Source organism: Tachyglossus aculeatus, chromosome X2, assembly GCF_015852505.1.
Source record: "Tachyglossus aculeatus isolate mTacAcu1 chromosome X2, mTacAcu1.pri, whole genome shotgun sequence".
Lineage (NCBI taxonomy): Eukaryota > Metazoa > Chordata > Mammalia > Monotremata > Tachyglossidae > Tachyglossus > Tachyglossus aculeatus.
Window position 1 is genome coordinate 28,047,172 of NC_052100.1, and position 26,918 is coordinate 28,074,089.

Here is a 26,918-nt window from a genome sequence, read left to right on the forward strand (position 1 = left end):
TTGACACATAAGTGTTTAACAAATACCACTATTATTATTATTATTGTGTCCTAATAAATCGGTGAAGAAGTGCTTTTTCCACTAGTTGGATTTGAACTTCATCTTCTTCCGAACCCCCATCACTGCCACCCAAGCACTCACACACAGACACAGTTGCCCGGTAATTTAGGGGCTTTTTATTCTCTGAAAACCTCAATGGACCTTTCCCCTTCAGCGCCCCTTAACTACCCCCCCAAAAGCCCCAGCTCCGATAGGAAATTCCTCTAGTTCTCAGATACCCATCACTTGAGGGGGAATTGGGGAAAATGAGCAGGGAAGCGTTGGTTCCCACAACCCAACACAAACCACACGCTCGCAAATCAGCTCCCAAACCTCACATACAGCAAAAATACGCTTCAAGCATTGAGATTCCTGATTCGATCACTGGACGAGGCGAAATTCAAGGAAGAAGTGAGGACTTTTGCCCAGGCGAAGTCTTTTTCTGAACCCCGGAGAAAAACAGAACTGAGAAAGCTATAAATAAGTTTGATTCCCTTGGCATCTTCTTGACAAAGTCCTCCACAACTCTCTACACTCAAGAATTCGGCTGCCCTCACGTACTCTATCTGTATATATCCTTAGGTCTGTCTCCTCTGCCAAATGTGTGAGCTTCTTGTAGGCAAAGAAAAAGTCATTCCTTTACACTTTCTTTCATTCATTCAATCGTATTTATTGAGCGCTTACTGTGTGCAGAGCACTGTACTAAGCGCTTGGGAAGTACAAGTTGGCAACACATAGAGATGGTCCCTACCCAACAGCGGGCTCACACTTCTTAAAACTCTTTTAGACTGTGAGCCCACTGTTGGGTAGGGACTGTCTTGCCAACTTGTACTTCCCAAGCACTTAGTACAGTGCTCTGCACACAGTAAGCGCTCAATAAATACGATTGATTGATTGATTAAAACCTTAAAACAGTGCAATGCACCAAGTTGAGCACTTAATAAATATTTCTAATACTACTAAGGAAGGCCACAGGGAAACAGCATCCGGGCCTGGGAGTCGAAGCATGTGGGTTCTAACCTCGGCTCTACCACTTGCCTGCTGTGTGTCTTTGGGCAAGCCATTTCACTTCTCTGTGCCTCCGTTACCTCACCTGTAAAACGGGGATTAAGACTGTGAGGCCTACGTGGGACAGGGACCGTGTCCAACCATCTACCCGAGAGCTTACAACAGTTCCTGGCACATAATAAGCACTTAAATACAACACACTGCTACTACTGCGCTGCCCATTTGGTCTCCATGAGTTCTGCTGGTCCAGGTCAAGTCTTCTCCTCAACGGTCAACGTCATTAGCAAGCCACAATTAGGGCCACCGGCTTCAGCTCTACCAGGGGAGAAGGTATCTTGAAAGAACGAGGTTTCCTAATTTTTCTAGAGGGACCAGCTCGGAATTAAGAGGGAGGAAGAAATAGAAATCAATGTTACGTCCACCCTGGAACGAGGCGGCCCCGGCTCAGCTCAGTCAGCCCAAGATGATCGTCTCCCTGCAGGATTTGCCCTTCTGGTCCACCCGCTGCTGACTGCCCGCCAATGGACGGTCCCCGTCCGGAGGGAATTCTCACTTCCAACTACGTGGCAAATCAAGCAGCGGGCAGCTTGGCTTAGTGGTTAGAGCACAGGCCTGGCAGCCAGAAGGATCTGGGTTCTAATTCCTGCTCGGTCATGCGTCTGCTGGGTGACCCTGGGCGAGTCACCTCGCCTCTGCTTAGGTGCACTGCTTAGAGAAGCAGTGTGGCTCGGTGGAAAGAGCCCGGGCTTTGGAGTCGGAGGTCATGAGTTCAAATCCCGGCTCCGCCACTTAGCTGTGTGACTTTGGGCAAGTCGCTTCACTTCTCTGGGCCTCAGTTACCTCATCTGGAAAATGGGGATTGAGATTGTGAGCCCCACATGGGACAGCCTGATCACCTTGTATCCTCCTCAGCGCTTAGAACAGTGCTTTGCACATAGTAAGTGCTTAACAAATGCCATCATTATCATTATTATTATTCTCAGGGCCTCAGTTACCTCATCTGTAAAGTGGGGGTTAAGAGTGTGTGTGTGTGTGTCCAAGCTGATTAACTTGTATCTACTGCAGAGCTCAGAACAGTGCTTGGCACACGGTAAGCGCTTAAAAAGTACTGTTATTATTATCAAGGCCGTCATCCTGGAATTCCCTGCCGCCTTCCTCTTCCCTGCTGGGGCTTTGGTGGAAGCAGCCAGGCAGTGCTCGTCACTTCCAGATTCTACCGTCCGACACAAAGATGTGACACAAGGCCTCCGAACTTTCCAATTCCTCGCCCCCAGCAGAATGGCTCCGAAGGCGCCCTTGCAAAATCCTCCCCAACGCTTGCCCGCGTGTTACGCAAATCTAACCGTCAACAACCCGCGCTGATGTCCGTGTATAAAAAGGTTTGATTAAAAAAAAAAAACAAAACCGCACTCCAAGACACAGCAAGAAACGAAGGAACTGGCTTCAGATCTCCTGCTGTTCCACGGACTTTCTGTCTCCTTCGCTGTTCGGTAGCGGAGGAGGCCACAAACGCTTATCGAAGGCTTCCGAACACCTCAACTTAGCAAAAATAAAAGAACTCCATTTCCCTTTGCTTGCCATCTTCCTCTAGACTGTAAGCTCGTCGTGAGCAGGGAGCGTGTCTTTTTATTGTTGCAGTCTCCGAAGCGCTTAGTTCAGTGCTCCGCACACAGTAAGCGCTCAATAAATACAATCAAATGACTCTTCCTTGGCCAGATGCCTGCAGGCTCCCTCTGAAGAGATCACATCTGCTTTCTGTTGTTGGAGTTTAGGAGCTGTCTCTTAGAGGAAGCCCGGGGCTTGAGAGGCAACACAAGCAATACCAAGAGGCTGATGATGTGTACGTGAAAGTACATTGACCTAGGGGAATAAAGAGCAAAAAGGATGTTTAAAAAAAACTATAGTGGTGTGGATTCAGTGCTTACTACGGGCCAAGCCCTGTGCTGAGCTTTGGGGGAGGCGAAAGTTCATCCCATTAGAAGGTCCCCATCCCCTATCACATTCACAACCGATGAGGGAGGGAAAGCAGATATCCCCATTTTACAGTAGTAACAATAATAATTGTGGTATCTGTTCAGTGCTTAGTCTATACTAAGTACCGTTTTAAGCACTCGGGTGGAGACAAGATCATCAGGCCGAATGATCACAGTCCCTGCCCCACACGGGGCTCACGGTCTTAATCCCTATTTCACTGAGGCACAGAGAATAAGAATAATAACTGTGGTATTTGTAAAGCGATTACTACGTGCCAGGCACCGCACTAAGCTCTGGGTTGTATACAAAGCAAATCGGATCACAGTTCCCCTTCCCACGTGGGGCTCACGGTCCTAACTCCCATTTTACCGCTGAGGCCACAGAGAAATGGAGGTCCCACAGCAGACAAGTGGCAGAGCCGGGATTAGAACTCAGGTCCTCGGACTCCCGGGCCTTTCCTCTTTCCTCTAGGCCACTCTGCTCGTGGCCTTCACCCTCGGGCTCGGGTTCCCTTCATGGGGACCGCCGCTGGGTCACGGCCTGGTCAGTCCTGGCCGTCCGCAGAGAAGGCTGCTTCCAGTAGCCGCCCCGGGCTTGGGAAATGGCCCTGTCCATCAGCCGTTAGAGATTTCCAGAGGACTGGGAATGTTTCCAAACTTGGCTCCCAAACAGGACTGCCCGCACGCAGACACGCCCAACCCTATGAGTTGCCCAACTGCCCGGCCAATGCCCGTTCCCACTCACCATGCCCATCTCCCACACCCCGCTCTGGCCACGCTCACCTCCCGCCAACAAGGCTGAGGGAAAATGGGTGTCTGTGGGTGGGGCGGCCCCCGCTCATGGGGTCTTCAGCAAAACCGGGGATAATTTTAATCCCCAGAAACAGGGAACACTTTACAAGCCTCCCTCACGGGGCTGATGTCCAAAGGAGTCTTCAACTGAGGCACCATGGCGACCGTTGTGACCAGAAGGACTCTGTTGTCCTTTGCCATGAAGAAAAATGCGTCCTTGGTCAGGAAAGCCAAACTTCCGACTTGGCAAATACCTTCTGTAAAAGGAGTTCTTCACGCAAGAATTGCCTGGGAACTTCCATTTATTTGAAGAGGCAGAGTTTTTGACTTTCCTCACTCTTTGGCAGCCGGAAAGGAGGGAAAAAACCCATCTTCCGAAGACATTTTTAGTCTGGTCACTTCAGCTTTCTCTCTGGCTGCTTCAGGGCTCCTCTCATTTGAAAGAGAGAGTCTGTGGACTCACCTCTAGTCCAAACGAAGAAAGCTGTTCATTCATGAACGGGAGTGAATGGAGATTGGATATCTGTATTGCTAAACTAATATTCCTATTTAGCGGTGCAAAGCACCCTCGAAAAACACGAATGTGGTCTAGACGTTGGAGGATGCCCAAGGTTCTGGGAAGGAAACCGCAGAGTCCAGTGGAAAGGGTGGGAGTCAGGAGACCTGGGTTCTGCCCCAGGTTGCTGTGAGACCTTTGGCACGTTGCTTCGCCAGTCTGAGCCTCAGCTTTGTCATCTGTATAATGGGTATGATTCACCTGCTCTCCATTGGGCGGTCAACTCTGAGGGCAATGATCATGTCTACCCACTGTATTATGCTCAGCCAATTAATCCCCTCTCTCTTCGATGGTGAACTCAGAGTCTGTGTCCAACTGATCACCTGGCGTCTACTTCAGTGCTAAGCAGCTACACCAATACCTTCCGACCGACCTGAATACAAACCTACTAGCTACACCAATCATCATCATCAATCGTATTTATTGAGCGCTTACTATGTGCAGAGCACTGTACTAAGCGCTTGGGAAGTACAAATTGGCAACATATAGAGACAGTCCCTACCCAACAGTGGGCTCACAGTCTAAAAGACCATCATCATCTTGTTATAGGCAGGAAACATACCTGCTAATTGTTCTGTAGTGTACTTTCCCCCTAGTGCGTAGTACAGCGTGCTGCATGAAGTAAGCACTCAATAAATACCATTGATCGATCGATCAATCATCCGGGGACAGCCAAAAGATGGACAACATATCTCCCTCTGCCTCTCCTACTGTTGGATTCCCTTAGTCAAGTCCCGAAACGCCAACCTCCTCAAGCACCTCCCAAATGTCAGCAACATTTACTCTATTTATTTATTTTGCTTATACATATCTATTCTATTTATTTTATTTTGTTAATACGTTTGGTTTTGTCCTCTGTCTCCCCCTTCTAGACCGTGAGCCCACTGTTGGGTAGGGACCGTCTCTATATGTTGCCGACTTGGACTTCCCATGCGCTTAGTGCAGTGCTCTGCACACAGGAAGCGCTCAATAAATATGATTGATTGATTGATTTCCCCCCGTCGCCCTCCCAACTCCCCACCCCGAAGGGCCCGAGGGCTTTCGGAAAGGCAGAAACTCACTTGTAGACGCTAATGGTGGGCTCCACGGCCAGAAGGACAAAAGGGACGACGGTATAGGAGATGGCCAGCTGGGTCATCACCCAGGTGATGAGGTCATAGGTTGTCTTGAGAGCCTTGTTCGAGAGGAAGTACGGTCTCACGTTGTTCCTTACCTGTGAGCCAATGAAGGAGAAAAAAAAATAAATACAAAATGCTTCCGGTTAGTCCCTTGCGTCCAAACATCCAGGGCCACAGATGGCAACCGCTTTGGACCTCAGTGCTCCCACCTGTAAAATGGAGGGGGAACAACTCCTTGCCCTCCCTTCCCTTCTTCCCTCCCGGGGATGCTGTGTGGACGAAAGGAGGTAAGAAGAGTAGCAGCGTGGCTCAGTGGAAAGAGCACAGGCTTTGGAGTCAGAGGTCATGGGTTCAAATCCCGGCTCCTCCACTTGTCAGCTGTGTGACCTTGGGCAAGTCACTTCACTTCTCTGTGCCTCAGTTACCTCATCTGTCAAATGGGGATGAAGACTGTGAGCCCCGCCTGGGACAACCTGATTACCTTGTATCTCCCCCAGTGCTTAGAACAGTGCTCGGCACATAGTAAGCACTTAACAAATACCAATATTATTATTCATCCCCTGCCCCTCGGCCCAGGGAGTCCCCGTCTCTGCCTGGTCTCCCCCGGCGCTGGAAGCCCGCATGCTTTCTGCACATGTTCCTCAGGAAGTGTGGCCGAACACCAGCTGCTCGTGTCAAGGACGAGGACCCCAACACGATCCCAGAAGCTGTGACCACCCTCAGGATGTCCAGGAGGAGGGAAGGGTCAGACCTCAGACCTCAGCTACCTCCAGAGCCACAATAACGGGAGGGACAATCCCTTTTAAAGCTCCCCGCCCCCTCCCCGGAGACAGAGAGGGCAGGAAATTTACCCTGAGGACAGCCTCGAGATCCAAGTCAGTCAATCATATTTATTGAGTGCTTACTGTTTGCAGAGTGATAACAATAATAATAATAATAATGGCATTTACTAAGCGCTTACTATGTGCAAAGGAGGTAAGAAGAGTAGCAGCGTGGCTCAGTGGAAAGAGCACAGGCTTTGGAGTCAGAGGTCATGGGCACTGGGGAGGATACAAGGTGATCAGGTTGTCCCATGTGGGGCTCACAATCTTAATCCCCATTTTCCAGATGAGGGAACTGAGGCCCAGAGAAGTGAAGTGACTTGCCCAAAGTCACACAGCTAAGTGGCGGAGCCGGGATTTGAACCCATGACCTCTGACTCCAAAGCCCGGGCTCTTTCCACTGAGCCACGCTGCTTCTCTAAGTACTGTAATCAAGAGTACAGTAAGAGTACAGTACAGTAAGAGTACAGTACAGGAAGAGTACTGTACTAAACGCTTGGGAGGGTACAATCTAACATTCCCTGCCCACAGAGAGCTTACAGTCTAGAGGGGGAGACAGACATTGATAGAAATAAATACAATTTTAGATGGGTACAGAGCCTTCCCAGACTGAGCCCCTTCCTTCCTCTCCCCCTCGTCCTCCTCTCCATCCCCCCCCATCTTACCTCCTTCCCTTCCCCACAGCACCTGTATATATGTATATATGTTTGTACATATTTATTACTCTATTTATTTTACTTGTGCATATCTATTCTATTTATTTTATTTTGTTTGTATGTTTGGTTTTGTTCTCTGTCTCCCCCTTTTAGACTGTGAGCCCACTGTTGGGTAGGGACTGTCTCTATAGGTTGCCAATTTGTACTTCCCAAGCGCTTAGTACAGTGCTCTGCACATAGTAAGCGCTCACTAAATACGATTGATGATGATGATGATGATGCTGTGGGGATGAAGAAAGGGAGCAAGTCAAGGCAACCCAGAAGGGAGAGGGAGAAGAGGAAAGGAGGGTGCAGTCAGGGAAGGCCTCTTGGAGGAGATGCACCTTCACTGAGGCTTTGAAGGGGGCAGGGGAGGTGCTCTTACCGCTCTGGCCGCCGCCGTGACGAGGAGCCCTGTGATGAAAGTGAAATAGTAGCCGGGGTAGACACCGTGCCAGAGGGCTGACAGGATAAATGTCAGGGCCGTGGGGTACCAGGGAGCCCGCTCATAGCAAACCCTGCAGAGAGAGAGAGAGAGAGAGAGAGAGAGAGAGAGAGAAAGGGGCAGCCAGGGGAGTCGGGGTGGGGAGAGCAAATGAAGAGTGCCAATCTAGCCCCGGAAAAACCAGAATAATAATAACCATCGTATTTCTTATGTGTTACCACGTGCCAAGCACCGTACTCAGGGCTGGGATGGATACAAGTAAATCGGGTCGCACACGTCATCTGTCTTTCCCACTAGAATATAAGCTCCTTGAAGGCAGGGATCTTGCCTGCCAACATTTTTGTATTATACTCTCACAGGCACTTAGTACTCTCACAATCGCTTAGTACAGCTCTCTGGACCCGGTTGACTGTAACTTCCTCAAGGGCAGGGATTCTGTCTACCAACTCAGAGAATCAGCGAGGCTTAGGGGAAAGAGCTCGGGCTTGGAAATCAGAGGTCGTGGGTTCTAATTCCGGCTCTGCCGCTGGTCAGCTGTGTGACCTTGGGCAAGTCACTTGACTGCTCTGTGCCTCAGTTACCTCATCTGTAAAATGGGGGTGAAGACTGTGAGCCCCACGTGGGACAACCTGATGACCGTGTATCTACCCCAGCGCTTAGAACTGTGCTTGGCACATTCATTCATTCATTCATTCAATCGTATTTATTGAGCGCTTACTGTGTGCAGAGCACTGTACTAAGTGCTTGGGAAGTACAAGTTGGGCGTAGTAAGCGCTTAATAAATGCCAACGTTATTATTATTATGCTCTCGCGAATGCTTAATACAGTGCTCTGCACACAGTAGACTGTAATTCCTTGAGGTCGGAGATTGCGTTTAACAAATCTATCATACTCTCCAAAGCGCTTAGTACATATTCTGCACAGTGTAAGTGCTCAGCCAATACCACTGATCGATAAATGGGGCTGCAGGAAGCATCTTTCTCTCCCCTTGGCAGTCCGCATCAGCATTTCCCCCTTCCAAGAGTTCCCCAGAGTGACTTCGCCGATCTTACCGCTTTAGCCAAGCAGCTGTCTGAATGTTCCAGTTGTCTATGTACATTTTGAAACTCGTGGCCGTCTAGGAAGAAAAGAGTTAGACCTATCGTCGGTTTCGGATCACACCTATCTGAAGCTAGCCCTCCCCAAAGTGCACATCCGGGGGACAGCGGAGAGCGTGTACCATCTTTAACCTACGTATATTTGTACATATTTATTACTCTATTTATTTATTTATTTATTTTACTTGTACATATCTATTCTATTTATTTTATTTTGTTAGTGTGTTTGTTTTTGTTCTCTGTCTCCCCCTTTTAGACTGTGAGCCCACTGTTGGGTAGGGACTGTCTCTATATGTTGCCAACTTGGACTTCCCAAGCGTTTAGTACAGTGCTCTGCACACGGTGAGCGCTCAATAAATACGATTGATGTGATGATCTTTAAGATTGGAAGCCCCCTGTGGGACAGGAACCGTGTTTAACTCCCACCTGCTTATTCTTCCCCATGCTTAGTACACCGTAAACTAAGTAAGAAATGGTGTTCTGCCCTTGTCGGCTGTGGGACCTTGGGTCAGTTACTTCACTTCTCTGAGCCTCAGTTCCCTCATCCGTAAAATGGGGATGAAGACTGTAAACCCTAGGTGGGACTGTGTCTAATCCAAGTACCTTGTATCTACCTCAGTGCTTAATATAGTGCCTGACACATAGTAAGCACTTAAGGAATACAATTATTATTATTATTATTAAACTGCAAGCTCCTTGTGGGCAGGGAATGGGTTTTCCAACTCTGTTGAATTGTACACTCCCAATCCCTTAGTACGGTGCTCTGTACCCGGTAAGCAAAATTAAAGCCCTCACTGAGAAGCAGGGTGGCCTAATGGATAGAGCACGCTGGGAGTCAGAAGGACCTAAGTTCTAATTAAATGGTGTGGATTAATGAAGCAGAAAACTGCCTTGCCAAACTGTTGATATTTTTATGGCTGCCCCCCACCCCCACCCCGATTAGACTATATGCTCCTTGTGAGTAGGGAACAGTCTCTTTCTTCTGCTGTATTTTCCCAAGCATTTATTACAGTGCATTGCACCCACGGACACTAAATCCATATCATCATTATTATTGCAATCGCAAGCAGAGCCACTGACAATACAATTTAATTGCATGAGCCACGACCGAGGAAAAAGAGGAAATGCTCAAGTGGACAATCCCAGCAACCGTTTATATTTGACTTTTTATACTAACAATTAGGGACTTGGAGCACTTTGGGAGGGATGCTACTACTAACAATACTATGGAAGAATATTACTACTAGTCATAATAACAATGATAATAATGATAGTGGTATTTGGTAAGCACTTACTCTGTGTCAAGCACCGTATGAACCCCAGGTTAGACGCAAGATAATCGGTTCAGACACAGTCCCCGTCCCACGTGGGGCTATCAGTTTAAGTAGGGGGAAAACAGCTATTTTGCTGATGAGGAAACTGAGCCACAGAGAAATGAAGTGACTTTCCTAAGGTCACAAGGAGGGCAAGTGGTGGTCCTAGGATTAAAACCCAGGTCGTTTGACTCTCAGGCCAGTGCTCTAAATCACTAGCCGACCCTGCTTCTCAGTGACCAAATGGCCAGGCTATTTTTTCCTTTTTTCCTCCCTGTATCTCATTCCATACGAAGCTTTTGATCCAAGAGAGCTCTCCCCTTTCTCTCTTCACCTACTGTTACTTCTACTACTAACAACAATGTCTTTTATTTGGATTACTGTGTGCAGAGCATTGTACAAAGTGCTGGGGAGAGCATATTGTAGTTGGTAGATACAATCCCTGCCCTCAACTAACTTACCCTCCAACACCCTCATCAACAGAATTCACTGAATGTGTACCTATGAACAGAGCACTTTACTAAGCACTCAGGAGAAGACAGTAAAAAAGAGTCATCCTCATGGAGCTTACTATCTAATAATAATGGTAATAACTGTGGCATTTAAGTACTTACTATGTGTCAGGCACTGTACTAAGCACCGGGGTGGATACAAGCAAATTAGATGGGACACAATCCCTATCCCACGTGTGGCTCACAGTCTCAACCCCCATTTTACAGATGAGGTCACTGAGGCACAGAGAAGTGAAGTGACTTCCTTTCCCGAGGCCACACAGCAGGCAAGTTGGAGATTCGGGATTAGAACCCATGTCCTTCTGACTTCCAAGCCCCTAAGCCATGCTGCTTCTATGATGGGGGGGGGCAGACACTTAAAAAAATTTACCGATAAGAGGAATAACTGAACATCGTCTATAATATATGCATTCCGGTGCTATCGGGGGCTCTGGAAAAGACAGAGGGGAAGTTGGGGAATTCAAGGTGGGGAGATAAGAGATTACTTGGAGAAGGAAGCAACTTGATCTCAAAAAGGGGTTGGGAAAAGAGAGCTATCGGCCAGGGTAACTGCTCTCGCCAGCACAAAAGGAAGCAAAGAAAAGCTCAGGAAATGCAAGGTGCAGACAGACAAAGACAAATGTCTGCCACGGAGGAGGTGGAGGAAGGTCTGAAACTAGAATGCACATTCGCCCCAATATTTCCTTTCCAGGTTCTCTCCCGAGACCTGTGACCGTCAGAGTTTTGAACATCTAAGCACTTGGTCTGAGACCGCTGAATCTTGTCTGCCCAATTTTTGGACACAAAAACAGCGACGGAGGTTGGGGAAAATGACTTCCCGATTTTGGGGGGATATAGAGAAGCAGCATGGTGAGGTGGATAGAGCCCGGGACTGGAAGTCAGAAGTTCATGGGTTCTAATTCCAGCTCTCCCACTTGTCTGCTGTGTGACCGTGGATGAGTCACTTCTATTCTCTGAGCCTCAGTTATCTCATCTGTAAAATGGAGATTGAGACTGTGAGCCCCACATGGGACAGGGACTATGTCTAACTCAATAGGCTTGTGGGCAAGTCACTTAATTTCTCTGTGCCTCATTTCCCTCATCTGTAAAATGGGGATTGACTGTGAGCCCCCCATGGGACAACCTGATCACCTTATAACCTCCCCAGCACTTAGAACTGTGCTTTGCACATAGGAAGCACTTAATAAATGGCATCATTATTATTATTATTTTCCACCCCAGCACCTAATGCAGTGCCGGGCACATAGTAAGTGATTAACAAATACCATCATTATCATTATTATTATTATTATTATTATATGGGTGCTCCACCCAGAATTCTCCTGGGCCTCTCCCGGAATTCCCTGGGCCACCAACCCACAACCCAAAATCAGCTGCCTTCAAAATAAGAGAAAAATCCTGGGATTGGCACACCATCTCAACTGCCCTACTTCTTCCAGGCTCCCAACTGAGGGACCTTTGTCTAGGCCTCCTTCCTCATGCGCGGCCAACGAGGAGAGGCCACTCCCGGAGTGGGGAACCAGAACCAGAAACTGGGTTGAGGGGTTGAAGGAAGACAGGCTCACTTCGATCTTCCAGATGTTTAGGTTGGAGAGGAGGTCCCAGCGGAAATTTCCGTCCCGATCCACCCCGCTGAATCCGTAACCGGCGGCGTTGTGGATGGCGTCAGCTGCAATGGGGAAACAGGGCAAATCGAGACGTGGGTGGGCTCATCTCTCGTTGTGGCACCGATTAACGCTGCTGTGTCTTCATTATGGCATTTGTTAAGCGCTTGCTAGGTGCCAAGCACTGTGCTGAGGCTCTGGGGTAGATCAAATACCAACAGATCAGAAGCAGTCCCTGTCCCACGAGGGGTTCCCAGGCTAGGAGGTTGAGACAGAAGTGAGGCTAAGCCCATTCTGCTGAAGGGAGGCTAAGTGACTTGCTCAGGGTGACTAAAACCCAGAAGTCCTGATTCCCACTCTTCTTTTCTAGGGTACATCAATCAAGTAACTTCACCCCAGCACAACACACCAGAAAAAGAAGAGATGCCCGCCACGGAACATTTTCTTCTAAATCCAACCCTTTGGTCCGGGGGCGGGTGGGACTTGTGAATTCTGATAACAATCGGGAAGATGGTCTATTGTAATAGCAGGCCTGGCCCCTTCTTCTGGTTATTATAACACTAATGATGGCATTTGTTAAACTCTTACTATGTGCCAAGCGCTATTATCATCGTCTAATTATTTATCGTTAGGTTGGCTTTTCAACCCCAGCATTTTCTACCTCACGGTGGTGAGATTAGTAGACCCAGAATCCTCCCACTTCCCAATTTGCTACCAATGTAGTCCGTCGGCGATACGGTTCAGCAGTGTGGCCTGGTGGACAGAGCAAGGCCCTGAAAGTCAAGGGTCCTGTGTTCTAATCCTGGCTCTGTCGCTTGCCTGCTGTGTTCCCTTGGGCAGGTCACTTCACTGCTCTGTACCTCAGTTTCCTCACCTGTAAAATAGGGATTCAATGCCCGTTCTCCCTCCCCTATAGTCTGTGAGCCCCATGAGGGTCGGGGACTGTGCGTGATCTGATGTTTGTGTATCCTCCCCAGCGTTTAGTGCAGTGCTCGGCCCATAGTAAACCCTTAACAAACGCCACCGTTATAATCATTAGTCACTGATCATGAAGGACCTCCTCAGCGTCACTTACCTAACGTCCAAGCAAAGTAATACTTTGGTTTTGAGGCTTGCATGACGACGTAGAGGTAGCAAAGTCTGGACAGGAAGGATGCTTTATTGACAAACCAGTCGTCGACGAGGCAGGAGACAGAGAAAGTTTTGGACAGAGTCAGGAAGAAAAGGAGCGATACCAGGGTGACGGCCAGCTTGTGCATCACTGCTCCCTGAAAAAGGACAGGAGAGAAAATCCAACAGAATTCCTCACCGGGATCCAACGAGACACCCCCGGAGAGTCCAGGGAGAGAGTCAAAATTGAAGAGCAAGGTAGTAACCATGCTCGATTCTCCCGGACGCGGAAAGCCCTCAATAAATACAACTGAATGAATGGTGGAGTGAAAGGTCATCCCCGATCACGGGCTATCGACGCTCACCGTCGGAGACGGGTCCGGGAGCCTGGCGTAACCCTTCGCCTTCCAGTTCACGTCCATCAGCTTCATGAGCACGTGCCTCCCCTCAATGAAGGCGATGTAATCCTTGTAGTTGCTACAGGGCCCGGCTATGACGCTCATGAAGTTCAGGAGGTAGCTTGAGTACTCGAGGAAGGAGGGCCGGGACCTGCCAAAGCCAGGGGGAGAGCCAAAAACTCAACGTTCAACGACCTCCCCTGGAAGAAGGGATTACCATTTTTATGGGAGTATTACATCAACTCTTCCGGTAGAATTTCCTTTGAAAATATCAGGGGTCAGTAGTCATCACCCCCGATATGTTGCCAACTTGTACTTCCCAAGCGCTTAGTACAGTGCTCTGCACACAGTAAGCACTCAATAAATACGACCGGCTGAATGAATGAATCAGAGATTAAGATTCCCAACCCAGGGACGCTCCTAGACATCCTCTGGAGCTCACTGTTGGGTCAGAAACGGGAGCCCGATGAGACAACCCTAACACCCTTATTTTTTCCCACCCACTTGGAGGGTGGGCCTTGTACTCACATAAATACGGTATTGCATTCTTGGAGGAAGTGATTCGCCCAAGATCACACAGCAGAGGAGTGGCCGAGCCAGGATTAGCACCAAGTGCCAGGCCTATGCTCTACTCACTAAACCACGTTGCTTCTCCATTTTTCCAAAGGCCTCAGGGCAACCCTCTTCCCCCTTCCCTTTCCATCCTCCCAAGGACATCTCTCCCGCTTAATCCTAACATCCTGGGAATGTATCATCATCCCCATTTTAGAGATAGGGAAACTGAGGGTCGGAGAGATTGTACTTCTGTACAAAGAGCACAAGCCAAACTAGCGGCTGCACTGCCAGAGGAATGGAGTTAGGATTATCATCAGTGGCATTTATCAAAAGCTTACTGAGGGCAGGGCACTGTACTATGCTTACCTTACGGCGAGTTGTTGCTGCTCAAACGTGAGATCCTCTGCTCGCTGACCCAATCCTGGTATGGAAAAAGAACCCACGTGAGCTGACTGACATCACAGGGAGAAACTGAACTTCAGAAAGGAAGTCGTCAATGCCTGGTTTGGGATGCTGAACTCTCTGTGGCTTCCCAAATCCTGACAACAGTGGGATTATTCACTGAAACTCACCCAACTGGCAGAAAAACTATGAACGGAACCCATATTTCAGCTGTGCGTGTATCGAATTCCGCAGAAGGCAGCTTGGCCTAGTGGAAAGAGCTTGGGACTCAGAAGACCTGGGTTCTAGCTTGCCTGCTATATGACCTTGGGCAAGTCACTTGACTTCTCTGGACCTCAGGTTCCTCGACTGTAAAATGGGGATCCAGTATCGGTCCTCTCTACTACTTTGCCATGTAGGACAGGAACTGATTAACTTGCATCTTTCCCAGGGTTTTGAACAGCACTCAACAATTAGTAAGCACTTGACAAATACCGTAATTAGGGCTGACAGAGATAGTCTGTAGTTGAACCGAGGAGCCTCACCTCAAACAATCACTGGTAATCACTCAATCAGTGGCATTTTGTGTACTCAGCACTCTACTTAAGCCCTTGGGAGAATGTGTCATGATCCCCGCCCTGAAGGAGTTTACAACCCTGCACATCTACTAGTGTGCAAACAGCTAGGAGAGTCCTGATCGACTGCTCAGGGACCAGAGAAATCATTCAAGTCACTGCACTTCTCTGGGCCTCAGTTCCCTCATCTGTAAAATGGGGATGAAGACTGTGAGCCCCACGTGGGACACAGACTTTGTCCAACCTGATTAGCTTGTATCTACCCCGGCACTTAGTACAGTGCCTGGCACATAGTAGTTTCTTAACAAATACCATAAAAAAATCCCAAAAAGGATGGAAAAATCTCTTTAAAATCTCCTTTTCCTCCCGCAAGAAGGAAAAAAAAGGAGGAAAATATTTCCGTGTTACTAGGTGGTGCTCGATTAAACGTTCCAAGCAGTCAGAGACTAATCTAGTGAGGTGGGAGTAAAATAAAATAAATAACAGTAGAAGTCATTTTTGAAGTGGATTTTAAATAAACAGAGTCTTTTTTTTATCCTTGGTTTAAAGTTTTTGTCTTTGAGATCAAGTGAAGAGGGTTGGAATGAATAGCACCCAGGATATAGTTTTCCTTTCTAGGTCTGTCCTTACCAGTGGCATTCTATAAAGCAGGGCTAGAATTCCAGTGCTTTAGACCCTGGATCATGAAAATTACACCAAACCCTTAACTGAAGAAGCCAACAAACTGAAGAGTTCAGCTCTCCCCCTCTCGACTGTAAACTCTTTGTGGGCTGGGAATGTTTCTATCAATGACAGAGCGCTTAATCTAGTGCTCTACTTACTATAAATACCATCGACTGATTGAATCTACAGGCGGAGGTTACCAGCGATATCACCAGGCAGGTAGAAAACCCAGCCTCAACCCTTCCATTCCCGAAGACGTGTGTTTTCAAAATGCCACCAGCCAAAACCAGAATCAAATGCTGCCATTTGGCTGCAAGTAGTAGCTTCTGGTCTTTGATTCTGGTACACCGGAAACTATAAACTGCTTTTGGGCACTGTTGGACAATCGAACAAAATGATTCCTTTTCAACGCTTTAAACCAAAAACGCTCTTCTTCCAACTATTTTTTATATATCCAGTCTCACCCTTACAAATCCCTGTGTGGCAAATGACTGGCTTCAAGGCGGGAAGTATTTCCAGTGACGTGTTCATTCAGTTGTACTTACTGAGTGCTTACTGTATGCAGAGCACTGTACTAAGCGCTTGGGAAAGTACAGTAAGATGTTAAGCCACCGTAAATGCTACGTGGGGAAGCCCTCTGACTGGATGGAAAGAATATGGGGACGGCTTCCCTTTAATGGATTTAGTGCTGGGAAGTCCGGAGGAGGAAATCAATATGAAATCCAGGCCAACAGAGGAAACCCATTTGTCTCAATCATTCTATGCCCACCATCTCACAAGGTGAGATAAGCCGGGCAGAGGGGAATTAACTGGGCATGGCGGAGCCTGAAATTAAAAAGTTAGGACAAGATGGGGCTCTTCTGGAAACACGAGGGGACCTGTGGGAAGGGGAGCAGAGTTGGGGCCTCAAAGGTCGCAGAAGCCCACCTGGAAGGGAATTTCCTCACCGTCATGAACTTGGAATGCCAGCGTGGTGATCTTCTGAGTCACGATCATCAGCGGGCTACGAGTTCAAGACAGAGAAAGACCATGAATCCACAGGCAGCCCTACTGGAGGAGAACTTGGCCCTGTTATTCTAGACAGCGCTTCTCCGTCTCCGTGAGGAAAGGGGACCGTGGGAAGGAGAAATCAAACGTTGGCTTCCCCTGCCAGACTCCTTCACAAGCGAACAGGTATAATGAGATCACAGTGAGACTGGAGAAGAATAGCACTGTGGAGCCTCAGGAGGTTATTCGAAACACCGGCCCTTCCCTAAGCCCTTCTAGATGAGAATCCATCTTGGGGTTTTTATTTGGTGCTTATTATGTGCCAGGCACTGTACTAAGAACTGAGGTAGATGGAAGCTAATCAGGTTGGACACAGTTCCTGTCCCACTTGGGGCTCATAGTCTTAATCCCCATTTTACAGATGAGGGAACTGAGGGACAGAGAAGTGAAGGGTTTTTTCGTTGTTTTTTTATGGTATTTAAGTGCTTAGTACAGTGCCTGCTGGCATGTAGTAAGTGCTGGAGTAGATACAAGCTAATTGGGTTGGACATAGTCCACGTCCCATATGGGGCTCACAGTCAATCTCCATTTTAAAGACGAGGTAAGTAAGGCACAGGGATGGGAAGTGACTTGCCTAAGGTCACACAGCAGACCAGTGGCAGAGCCAACACAAGAACCCAGGTCCTTCTGGGTTCGAGGCCCGTGCGGTATCTACTAGGCCACGTCGCTTCCCTGGTTTACATACTGGTCCACAGACATCTGACCCCAGTAGCACTTTGAAGAAGCTCTTGAATGACACTGTGAGCCTCAAATGGGACAGGGACCGTGTCCAACCCAATTGGCTTGAATCCACCCCAGCGCTTGTACAGTGCCTGATATGTAGTAAATGCATCACAAATATCACACTTATTATTATTAATTATTAGAAGGGCATAAGGGGTGACTAGAGGTGACGCTGGGGAGTTGGAGGACAGAGTTTGGGATACTAAATGGAAAGTCAATTCACTTTTCTGGGCCTCTGTTTCCTCATCTGTAAAATGGGGATTCAATATCTGTTCTTCGTCCTACGTAGGCTGCAAGCTCTATATGGGACTTGCCCATCCTTAACTGCAAAGCAGGATTTCCAGCTGGTCAGTCTCCATTCCTGGCCCCTCTTGAGAATGCTCTTCCCATGGTGGGAGACAGAATCCTGGGCTGGATTAGGCCACTGAGGGAACCCAGTTCAAATCATTGTTCCATGCGTTGTTCTTTGGAGGGCAATTTCCTAGGCAGGCTTGGGCAAAAGTGTATTTTTTAAAGCCAACCCTAATACCGATAGTCTATCCACGACCTGAGCCGTCATCTCATCCTACAAGCCAATCCTATAAATCTTTGGAGTTATAGGAATCTAAATCTCCAAAGATTTATTACCAGTGCAGAAGAAATCGGCAACTTTCCGAGAATGAGAGAGAACAGGCAACTCACCATCATTTTCCTCTTAGCGGCAAGAAAAGAAAGAAACGTGGGATTAAGCCAAGAGTTCAGGAAATAAAACACGTTGAGAGTCTTTACAAAAACAGAACTAAAACCAATCTTTTTAATTCTTTGGAAAGAGGGAGAAATACCAGCACTAAAGTTAACTTCCCATTTCCTTTCCTGTGGGTTTGAGATGAGAGGGAGAGAGAGAGAGAGTGTGTGTGTTTGTGTGTTTCAGTGCAAGATAAATGCTAAGTGTGCAAAGTCACCCAATTCGCCATCACCCCAGTGGCTCCGCTGAACGAAATCCTGCACCCTTGTGTTTTGGTCAAGAGACGAGATCACCGAAAAGATCTTACAGCCAAACGGATCGATCGGTGGTGTTTATTTGAGCACTTAAGAGCATGCAGGGCACTGTACTATCTAGAATCCTCCTTTTGTTCTGTGTTGGGGTCTTTGAAGGAATTCCCCACAGCCAGGAAGTGTACCCATGGGGAATCTCGCTGGGGGAGGGAGATGAAACTGGGGGGATATTTGAGAGCAGCTAAGAAATCCTCGGGACAATGGGGCTTTTCATCCCTAGAGCTGCTTAGAAAAGGCACCGAATCTTTAAGGGTAACATCCTGCCCTTGGCTTTCAGCTGGGCACGCTGCCCCTTTCTCTGCCAGACCTCGAGTCTGAAATGAGTATCATCATCATCACAATACAGTCCTCTAGACTGTAAGCTCATAGTGGACAGGGAATGTGCCTGGTTTTCATTGTTTTGCCCTCTCCCAGGCGCTTAGTACATTGCTGTGCACACCGTAAGTGCTCAATAAATATGACTGACTGAATGCTTGCTCTGTGCAGGGCTCTGTACTGAGAAAATCTGACACTAGTCCTCCAGGAACTTGCAATCCAAGGGGGTTGGTGTTGGATGCAAATTGCAAACATAATAATAATGATGATGATGGTGTTTGTTAAGATTTTACCAGGTGCCAAGCCCAGGGGTAGATTCCTCATAATCAGTCGGGACAGAGGAAGCAGCATAGCCGAGTAGGAAGAGCATAGACTTAGGAGTCAGAGGACGTGGGTTCAAATCCCCACTCCACCACTTACCTGCTGTCTGACCTTAGGAAAGTCAATTCATTTCTCTGAGCCTCAATGAATGGGGATTCAGTATCTGTTCCTCCCCCTAATTAGACTGTGAGCTCTATAAGGGACTTGCCCACAGTCACATAACTGACAGGAGGCCTAGGTAGGATTAGAACCCAGGTCCTCTGACTCCCAAAGCCTGGTCTTTCCACTAGACTATGCTGCTTACTGTGTCTCAGCATAAATCAAAGTTCCATGGGCTGATATCAGGGCCAATGTGAGAGAGTCCTACACTCTAATCTTGGCTCTGGTACTCGCCTGCTCTGTGACACTGAGCAAGCTGCTTTGCTTCATTGTGCTTTAAATTTCTTCATCTGTAAAATGAAGATTAAATAACTATCATAAATAATAATAATGTGTGGTATAAAGCGTCTACTATGACTCAAACACTGTACTGGGCACTGAGGTGGATAAGAGATAATCAAGTTGGACACGGCCCCAGGGCCACACAGTCTAAACAGAAGGGACAATAAGTACTGAATCCCCATTTTACAGATGAGGAAACCGAAAGCTCATTAGAATTAAAAGCCAGTATATATTTACTATTCTGTTTATTTTGTTAATGATTTGCATCTAGCTTTATTTCTATTTATTCTGATGACTTGTCCCCTGTCTCCATGTTTTGTTTTGTTGTCTGTCTCCCCCTTCTAGACTGCGAGCCCGTTGTTGGGTAGGGACTGTCTTCCCCTTCTAGACCGTGAGCCCATTGTTGGGTAGGGACCGTCTCTATATGTTGCCGACTTGTACTTCTTAGTACAGTGCACAGTAAGTGCTCAATAAATACCACTGAATGAATGAATGAATGAATAAACACCCCTGCTCAATTCAAGTCACTCACCCAGAGAAATCTGTCGTCAGAATCCCATAGTGGAAGATGTATATGCGGCTGATGTGGCATATGGTGAGGTAACCCATGGCGACCACAAAGGAGTACCTGGAAACACAGCACACAGACCACCCAGATTACTCACGACACCACTTCCCGGAAACCCCGGTAACCACCAATCATTCTTTTAACTCCTCTTCCCACACCGAGAGCCGGGACCGGTCCCACGTGGGGAGTGGACCCAAGGCCAGTTCAAGGGGACCGCGGCCACCCGTGGGCGGTCACCCCTACGGGCTTCTGGCAGTCGTAGTTCCCGTTGCCTTGGACTTGCCCAAACTTTGGGCAGCTCACGGAAATGTCTTCGCTTCCTCAAAAGAGGGTCGGGGGTTGGCTACACCCGGCCCATTTCTGACCGAATCCGGCTTCTGGGTCGCACCCATTGTCCCTGTGGGTTAAGGACCATTGGGCCTCTCCTGGTCCGTGGGGCAGTTAGTGGGGTGCCCCACCTCCCTGGGTATGGACAGCAAATCACCGGACACTAAAGGCCTGGGCCGGACAGCAAAGAACCAGCTGGGACTTCGGGGTGAGACTCCCCGCGTGGTAATTTATTTATTTATTTTATTTGTACCTATCTATTCTATTTATTTTATTTTGTTAGTATGTTTGGTTTTGTTCTCTGTCTCCCCCTTCTAGACTGTGAGCCCACTGTTGGGTAGGGACCGTCTCTATATGTTGCCAGCTTGTACTTCCCAAGCGCTTAGTACAGTGCTCTGCACACAGTAAGCACTCAATAAATACAATTGATTGATTGATCGATCGATTGATCTCTCCTTTTGGGCACAAAATGTCAGGGCGTTCACCTCAGAGAACCAGCTTGGCCTAATGGATAGAATCCAGACCTCGGAGTCAGGAGGACCTGGTTTCTAATACTGGCAGTGCGACCTTGGGCCTCAGTTCTCTCATCTGTACAATGGGGATTAAGACTGTGAGTCCCATGTGGGACAGGGACTGAGTCCAACTTGATTAGCTTGTATCTACCCCAGCGTTCGACACACAGTAAGCCCTTAACAAATATCATTATTAATTCATTCATTTCCAGTGCCAGGCCGATGTTCTCGGGAGACCAGACGAGTCTGACATGTCTGGAGCCGAGAACCACCATTCCCTCCTGGCTCCCTGTGGCCTTAACCTCCGCTTACTTGACAAGGAACATTCCAGCCCTTTGGCTCCCAAATCTTGACCTTCCACACCGGGCTGGCAAGAACAGCTCCCAGGGTGGAGAGCAGCTCACAGCCACGAGCTCTTCTGGGTAGCGACAGGAATTTAATCCCCATTTTCAAGGTAAGGAAACTGAGGCACAGAGACGTTAAGGGATTTGCCTAAAATCAGACAGCAGACAAGTGTGTTGGCACCAGGATTCCCAGGCCACTATTCTTTCCACTAGACAATACTGCTTCTCCTTCCTACCCATCTCTTCCATTTTCCTGGCTCAGAAGTGCGAGAAAAACGTCCCTAGTGTTTTTGAGCACAGTCCTGGGACGGGTCTTTGAATCCTATTTACTTGTAAAATGACCCGATGCATCCGCCTGAAACAATCAATCAATCGATCAATCGTATTTATTGAGCACTTACTGTGTGCAGAGCACTGTACTAAGCTTGGAAAGTACAAGTTGGCAACATATAGAGACGGTCCCCACCCAACAGTGGGCTCACAGTCTAAAAGGGGGAGACAGAGAACAAAACCAAAGATACTAACAAAAAATAAATAGAATAGAAATAGAAACAGTAGCTCCCACCTTCCAAAGAGCTGACGACTGTGTAGATAAACACAGGGGAAGGAAAGAAAAATCTCATTCTGGCTCTCCTCTCTTCGGTCTGATGACATTTTAGGAAGCCACATTATTAGTCGGTGGTCAGTGACCACGGGGCTCCAGTTCCGGCAGAGTCGGAAAGTTCTGTTAGGGCTCTGACTCACTCCGAGTCCTCCTCCGTAAAATGCCATCCAAGGCCACAGCCCCCCTTGGGGGTGGGCGAAGATGGCTGCCGACCGGATATTCATTCATTCAGTCGTATTTATTGAGCGCTTACTGTGTGCAGAGCACTGTACTAAGCGCTTGGGAAGTCGTTCTGACGACTTGACACCTGTCCGCACGTTTTGTTTTGTTGCCCGTCTCCCCCTTCTAGACTGTGAGCCCGCTGTTGGGTAGGGACCGTCTCTATGTGTTGCCAACTTGTACTTCCCAAGCGTTTAGTACAGTGCTCTGCACACAGTAAGCGCTCAGTAAATACGATTGAATGAATGAATGAATGTGGTGGGGGACTGGAGAAAATGTTGCTGGGTAAATGCCCGGCATTGTAAGTACCGGACCGAATCCAGAGCCATCCGTTAAGAGGCCAAACTGCCTCAGGAAGACAGGACTTGGGATGATAATAACGGTATTTGTTTAGTGCTTACTATGTGTCAAGCACTGTTCTAAGCGCTGGGGTACATACAAGCTTACGTTGGACACAGACTCTGTCCCACACGGATCTCACAGCCTTAATTGCCATTTTGCAGATAATAATAATACCAATAATGGCATTTATTAAGCGCTTACTATGTGCAAAGCACTGCTCTAAGCCCTGGGGAGGTTACAAGGTGATCAGGTTGTCCCACGGGGGGCTCACAGTCTTCATCCCCATTTTCCAGATGAGGTAACTGAGGCCCAGAGAAGTGAAGTGACTTGCCCAAAGTCACACAGCAGACAACTGGCGGAGCTGGGATTTGAACCCATTACCTCTGACTCTAAAGCCCGGGCTCTTTCCACTGAGCCACGCTGCTTCTCTACAGATGAGGTAACAGGGTGACAGGGTGATTCCCGTGACATCACATAGGTCTGCCCCCTCCCCATTAGCGGCCCCCCTTCTCTTCCCACCCCCAGGAGAAAAGATCCCAAAGCACTAAAGAGATTATTCCAAGGGGGCCTTCGGGTTCCGGTCTCACCTGTGTACGTTGGCAGTGCTCGCCGTCACCATGATCCCATAGCACATCAACACCAGAACGAAAATGTGGAGGGAATACCTGAGCCGTCCAGCCAGAGAGAAAACAGAGTATTATCTCTGATAATACTGTTAGGGTGTACTCTCCCAAGCATTCAGTGCAGTGCTTTGCACACAGTGAGCACTCAATAAATACAATTAAATGAATGCATCTCCTCCAAGAGGCCTTCCCCAATTAAGCCCTCTTTTCCCCACCATGCTCTCCCTTTTGCATCTATGCACTTGGATTTGTCATCTTCGGATGCTTCATATTCACCCCACCCCCAACCCCACAGCATTTATGTACTTATTTTTAAATTATAAATTACTTATTTATTCCTATTAATGTCTGTCTCCCCCTCTAGACTGTAAGCTAGCAGGGAACATCTCTGCTAATTCTGTTGTATTGGACTCTCCCAAGAGCTTGGTTGATCAATTGAACTCCTGTGAATTTGGGGAAAAAAGGGGAATGTTTGCCACCCTGAGCCCATCTCCCTAAAATATGTCCCACAACTCTACTCCCTCACTTATCCAATCAATGGTACTTATTGAGCACTTACTGTGGGCACAGTACTGTACTAAGTGCTCCTTCACTGTATTAAATACTTCTCGCCTCCTTCCCCCAACACATAAAAAAACCAATCAATGCACAGTCTCAAGGGATTTTTGTTGTTGTTGTTGTTTTTTAAATAGTGCTTACTATGTGCCAGGCATTGTACTGAGTGCTGGGTTAGACGCAAGCTAATCAGTTTCGACAGTCCATGTGCCACATAGGGCTCACAGTCTTCATCCCCATTTTACAGATGAGGCAACTGAGGCACAAAGAAGGTAAATGACTTGCCCAAGGCCACACAGCAGACAAGTGGCAGAGCTGGGATTAGAACCCAAATCCTCTGAATCCTGGGCCCGGGCTCTTTCAGCTAGGCTATGCTGCTTCTCAAATTCCGTTCCAACTTTGAGATAAGGGGGAAAACATTTGAACAATTGAGCTCCAAAAGAAAAAAAGGGGGAAAACATTATAACAATGGAGCTCCGAAAGAAAGAAAGAGGGAAAACATTTTAACAATTGAGCTCCGAAGAAAGAAACCAATCTTGAAACAGCTCAAGGACTTGCTGAATGAAGCATAAACTCCTTACCGTTGGCTTTAAGGCACTCAATCAGCTCCCTCTCTTTTACTTACCCTCACTCTTCTTTCACTAGAATCCAGCCCTCACCCTTGCCTCCTTAATAATAATAATAATAATAATAATAATAATAATAATAATAATAATAATAATTTTGGTATTTGTTAAGCACTTACTGTGTGCCATGAACTATTTTAAGTTCTGTCTCCCCCTTTTAGACTGTGAGCCCACTGTTGGGTAGGGACTGTCTCTATATGTTGCCAATTTGTACTTCCCAAGCGCTTAGTCCAGTGCTCTGCACACAGTAAGCGCTCAATAAATACGATTGATTGATTGATTGATTGATTGATTGATTAAGTGCTGGAGTAGAGACAAGCAAATCAGACTGGACACAGTCCCCATCCCACATGGGCCTCACTCAGTGAAAAGAGCCCGGGCTTTGGAGTCAGAAGTCATGGGTTCAAATCCCGGCTCTGCCAACTGTCAGCTGTGTGACTCTGGGCAAGCCACTTCACTTCTCTGTACCTCAGTTCCCTCGTCTGTAAAATGGGGATCAAGCCTGTGAACCCCAGTGGGACAACCTGATCACCTTGTATCCCCCCAGCGCTTAGAACAGTGCTTGCACATAGTAAGCGCTTAACCAATCCCATCATCATTATTATTAAATCCCATTTTATGGATGAGGGAACTGAGGCACAGGGAAATGAAGTGACTTGCCCCAAATCACACAGCGGAGAAGCGGCGGAGTTAGGATTAGAAGCCAGGTCCTTCTGACTCCCAAACTCACGCTCTCTTCACTAGGGAACACTGCTTCTCTTTCCTGCCAAATCATTCCCTGGATTCGCTCTCTCCTCTCTCACCACTGACCCTTTCCTCCGACCTGAAACTCTTTCTTCCTTCACATTCAGCAGCAGCTCTCTCCATCTTCAAAGCTCTACTTTGTTTCTTTTTTTTTAAAAAAAAAATGGAATTTGCTAAGCATTTAAGCACGGTTCTATGCTCTGGGGTAGGTACAAATCAATCAGGTCAGACAGTCCCCTGTGCCACCTGGGGCTCATTCACAGTCTAAGTAGGAGGGAGAACAGGTACTGAATCCCCATTTTACAGTTGAGGAAACTGAGGCAGAGAAGTGAAGCGACTTGCCCAAGGTCACACTGCAGGCGAGTGGCGGAGTCGGGATTAGAACCCAGGTCCTCTGACTCTCAGATCTGTACTGCCTCCACTGGGCCGTAATGCTTCCCACCGTGGCTCAGTGGAAAGAGCCTGGGCTTTGGAGTCAGAGGTCATGGGTTCAAATCCCGGCTCCCCCACTTGTCAGCTGTGTGACTTTGGGCGAGTCACTTCACTTCCCTGTGCCTCATTTCCCTCATCTGTAAAATGGGGATGAAGACTGTGAGCCGCCCGTGGGGCAACCTGATCACCTTGTAACCTCCCCAGCGCTTAGAACAGTGCTTTGCACATAGTAAGCGCTTAATAAATGCCATCATTATTATTATTATTATTATCCCAATCACAATGACAAATCACATCTCCTCCAGGAAGTCTTCCCTGACTAATTCACATTTCTCCACCCTGCTACTCTCCCCACTGTCTCACTTATGCTCTTGAGTCCTCACCCTGTAAAAACTTACCTATTCACCCCTACAGCCCTGATGTGCACAGCTTTACATTGGGTTGCTTCAACTTATTGCTCCGCACTTGTCAGCTGTGCGACTTTGGGAAAGTCGCTTCACTTCTCTGTGCCTCAGTTACCACATCTGTAAAATGGGGATTATGACTGTGAGCCCCACGTGGGGCAACCTGATTACGCTTCACTTCTCTGTGCCTCAGTTACCACATCTGTAAAATGGGGTTTATGACTGTGAGCCCCATGTGGGACAACCTGATTATGCTTCACTTCTCTGGGCCTCGGTTACCACACCTGTAAAATGGGGATTATGACTGTGAGCCCCACGTGGGACAACCTGATTACCTTGTATCTACCCCAGTGTTTAAAACAGTGCTTGGCACATAGTAAGCACTTAAATACCATCATTATTATTATTATTATTAATAATAAAATGGGGATTAAGACTGTGAGCCCCACGTGGGACAACCTGATTACCTTGTATCTACCCCAGTGTTTAAAACAGTGCTTGGCACATAGTAAGAGCTTAAATACCACCATCATTATTATTATTATTATTATTAAAATGGGGATTAAGACTGTGAGCCCCCTGTGGGACAACCTGATTACCTTGTGTCTACCCCAGAGCTTAGAACAGTGCTTGGAACATAGTAAGCACTTTAATACCATTATTATTTTATTATTTTTATCAGCAAATAATAGACAGCCTAAGCTAGACTTCCTAAAAGGTCTGGGAAAGTGTGGCAGGAGGGTTAGCAGCGTGGCCCAGTGGAAAGAGCGCGGGCCTTTGGAGTCAGAGGTCATGGGTTCAAATCCCGGCTCCACCAATTGTCAGTTGTGTGACTTTGGGCAAGTCACTTCACTTCTCTGGGCCTCAGTTCCCTCATCTGTAAAATGGGGATTAAGACTGTGAGCCCCCCGTGGGACAACCGGATCACTCTGGAACCTCCCCAGTGCTTAGAACAGTGCTTTGCACATAGTAAGCGCTTAATAAATGCCATTATTATTATTATTATTATTATTATTATTATTATTAGCAACAACTTCAACTAATCACCAGGGAGTTGGTAGGGGGGAAATGGGGCGCTGGG

The 26,918-nt window shown here is 47.7% G+C and overlaps 1 protein-coding gene across 1 annotated transcript in view; it reads right to left on the reverse strand.

Moving 5' to 3' along the window:
• Positions 1–2,156: 2,156 nt before the first annotated feature.
• Positions 2,157–26,918, reverse strand: part of MBOAT1 (membrane bound O-acyltransferase domain containing 1) — a 55,033-nt gene continuing 30,271 nt past the window's right edge. The window contains exons 3-13 of the mRNA XM_038771158.1: positions 23,041–23,118; positions 20,070–20,165; positions 16,603–16,658; positions 14,403–14,457; positions 13,449–13,632; positions 13,049–13,241; positions 11,935–12,038; positions 8,500–8,564; positions 7,388–7,520; positions 5,430–5,581; positions 2,157–2,907 (exon numbers count right to left, since the gene is read on the reverse strand). Of these exons, the coding sequence (XP_038627086.1) occupies positions 2,790–2,907; positions 5,430–5,581; positions 7,388–7,520; positions 8,500–8,564; positions 11,935–12,038; positions 13,049–13,241; positions 13,449–13,632; positions 14,403–14,457; positions 16,603–16,658; positions 20,070–20,165; positions 23,041–23,118 (1,234 nt within the window). The 3' untranslated portion in view covers positions 2,157–2,789. The remainder of the gene's footprint in view (positions 2,908–5,429; positions 5,582–7,387; positions 7,521–8,499; positions 8,565–11,934; positions 12,039–13,048; positions 13,242–13,448; positions 13,633–14,402; positions 14,458–16,602; positions 16,659–20,069; positions 20,166–23,040; positions 23,119–26,918) is intronic.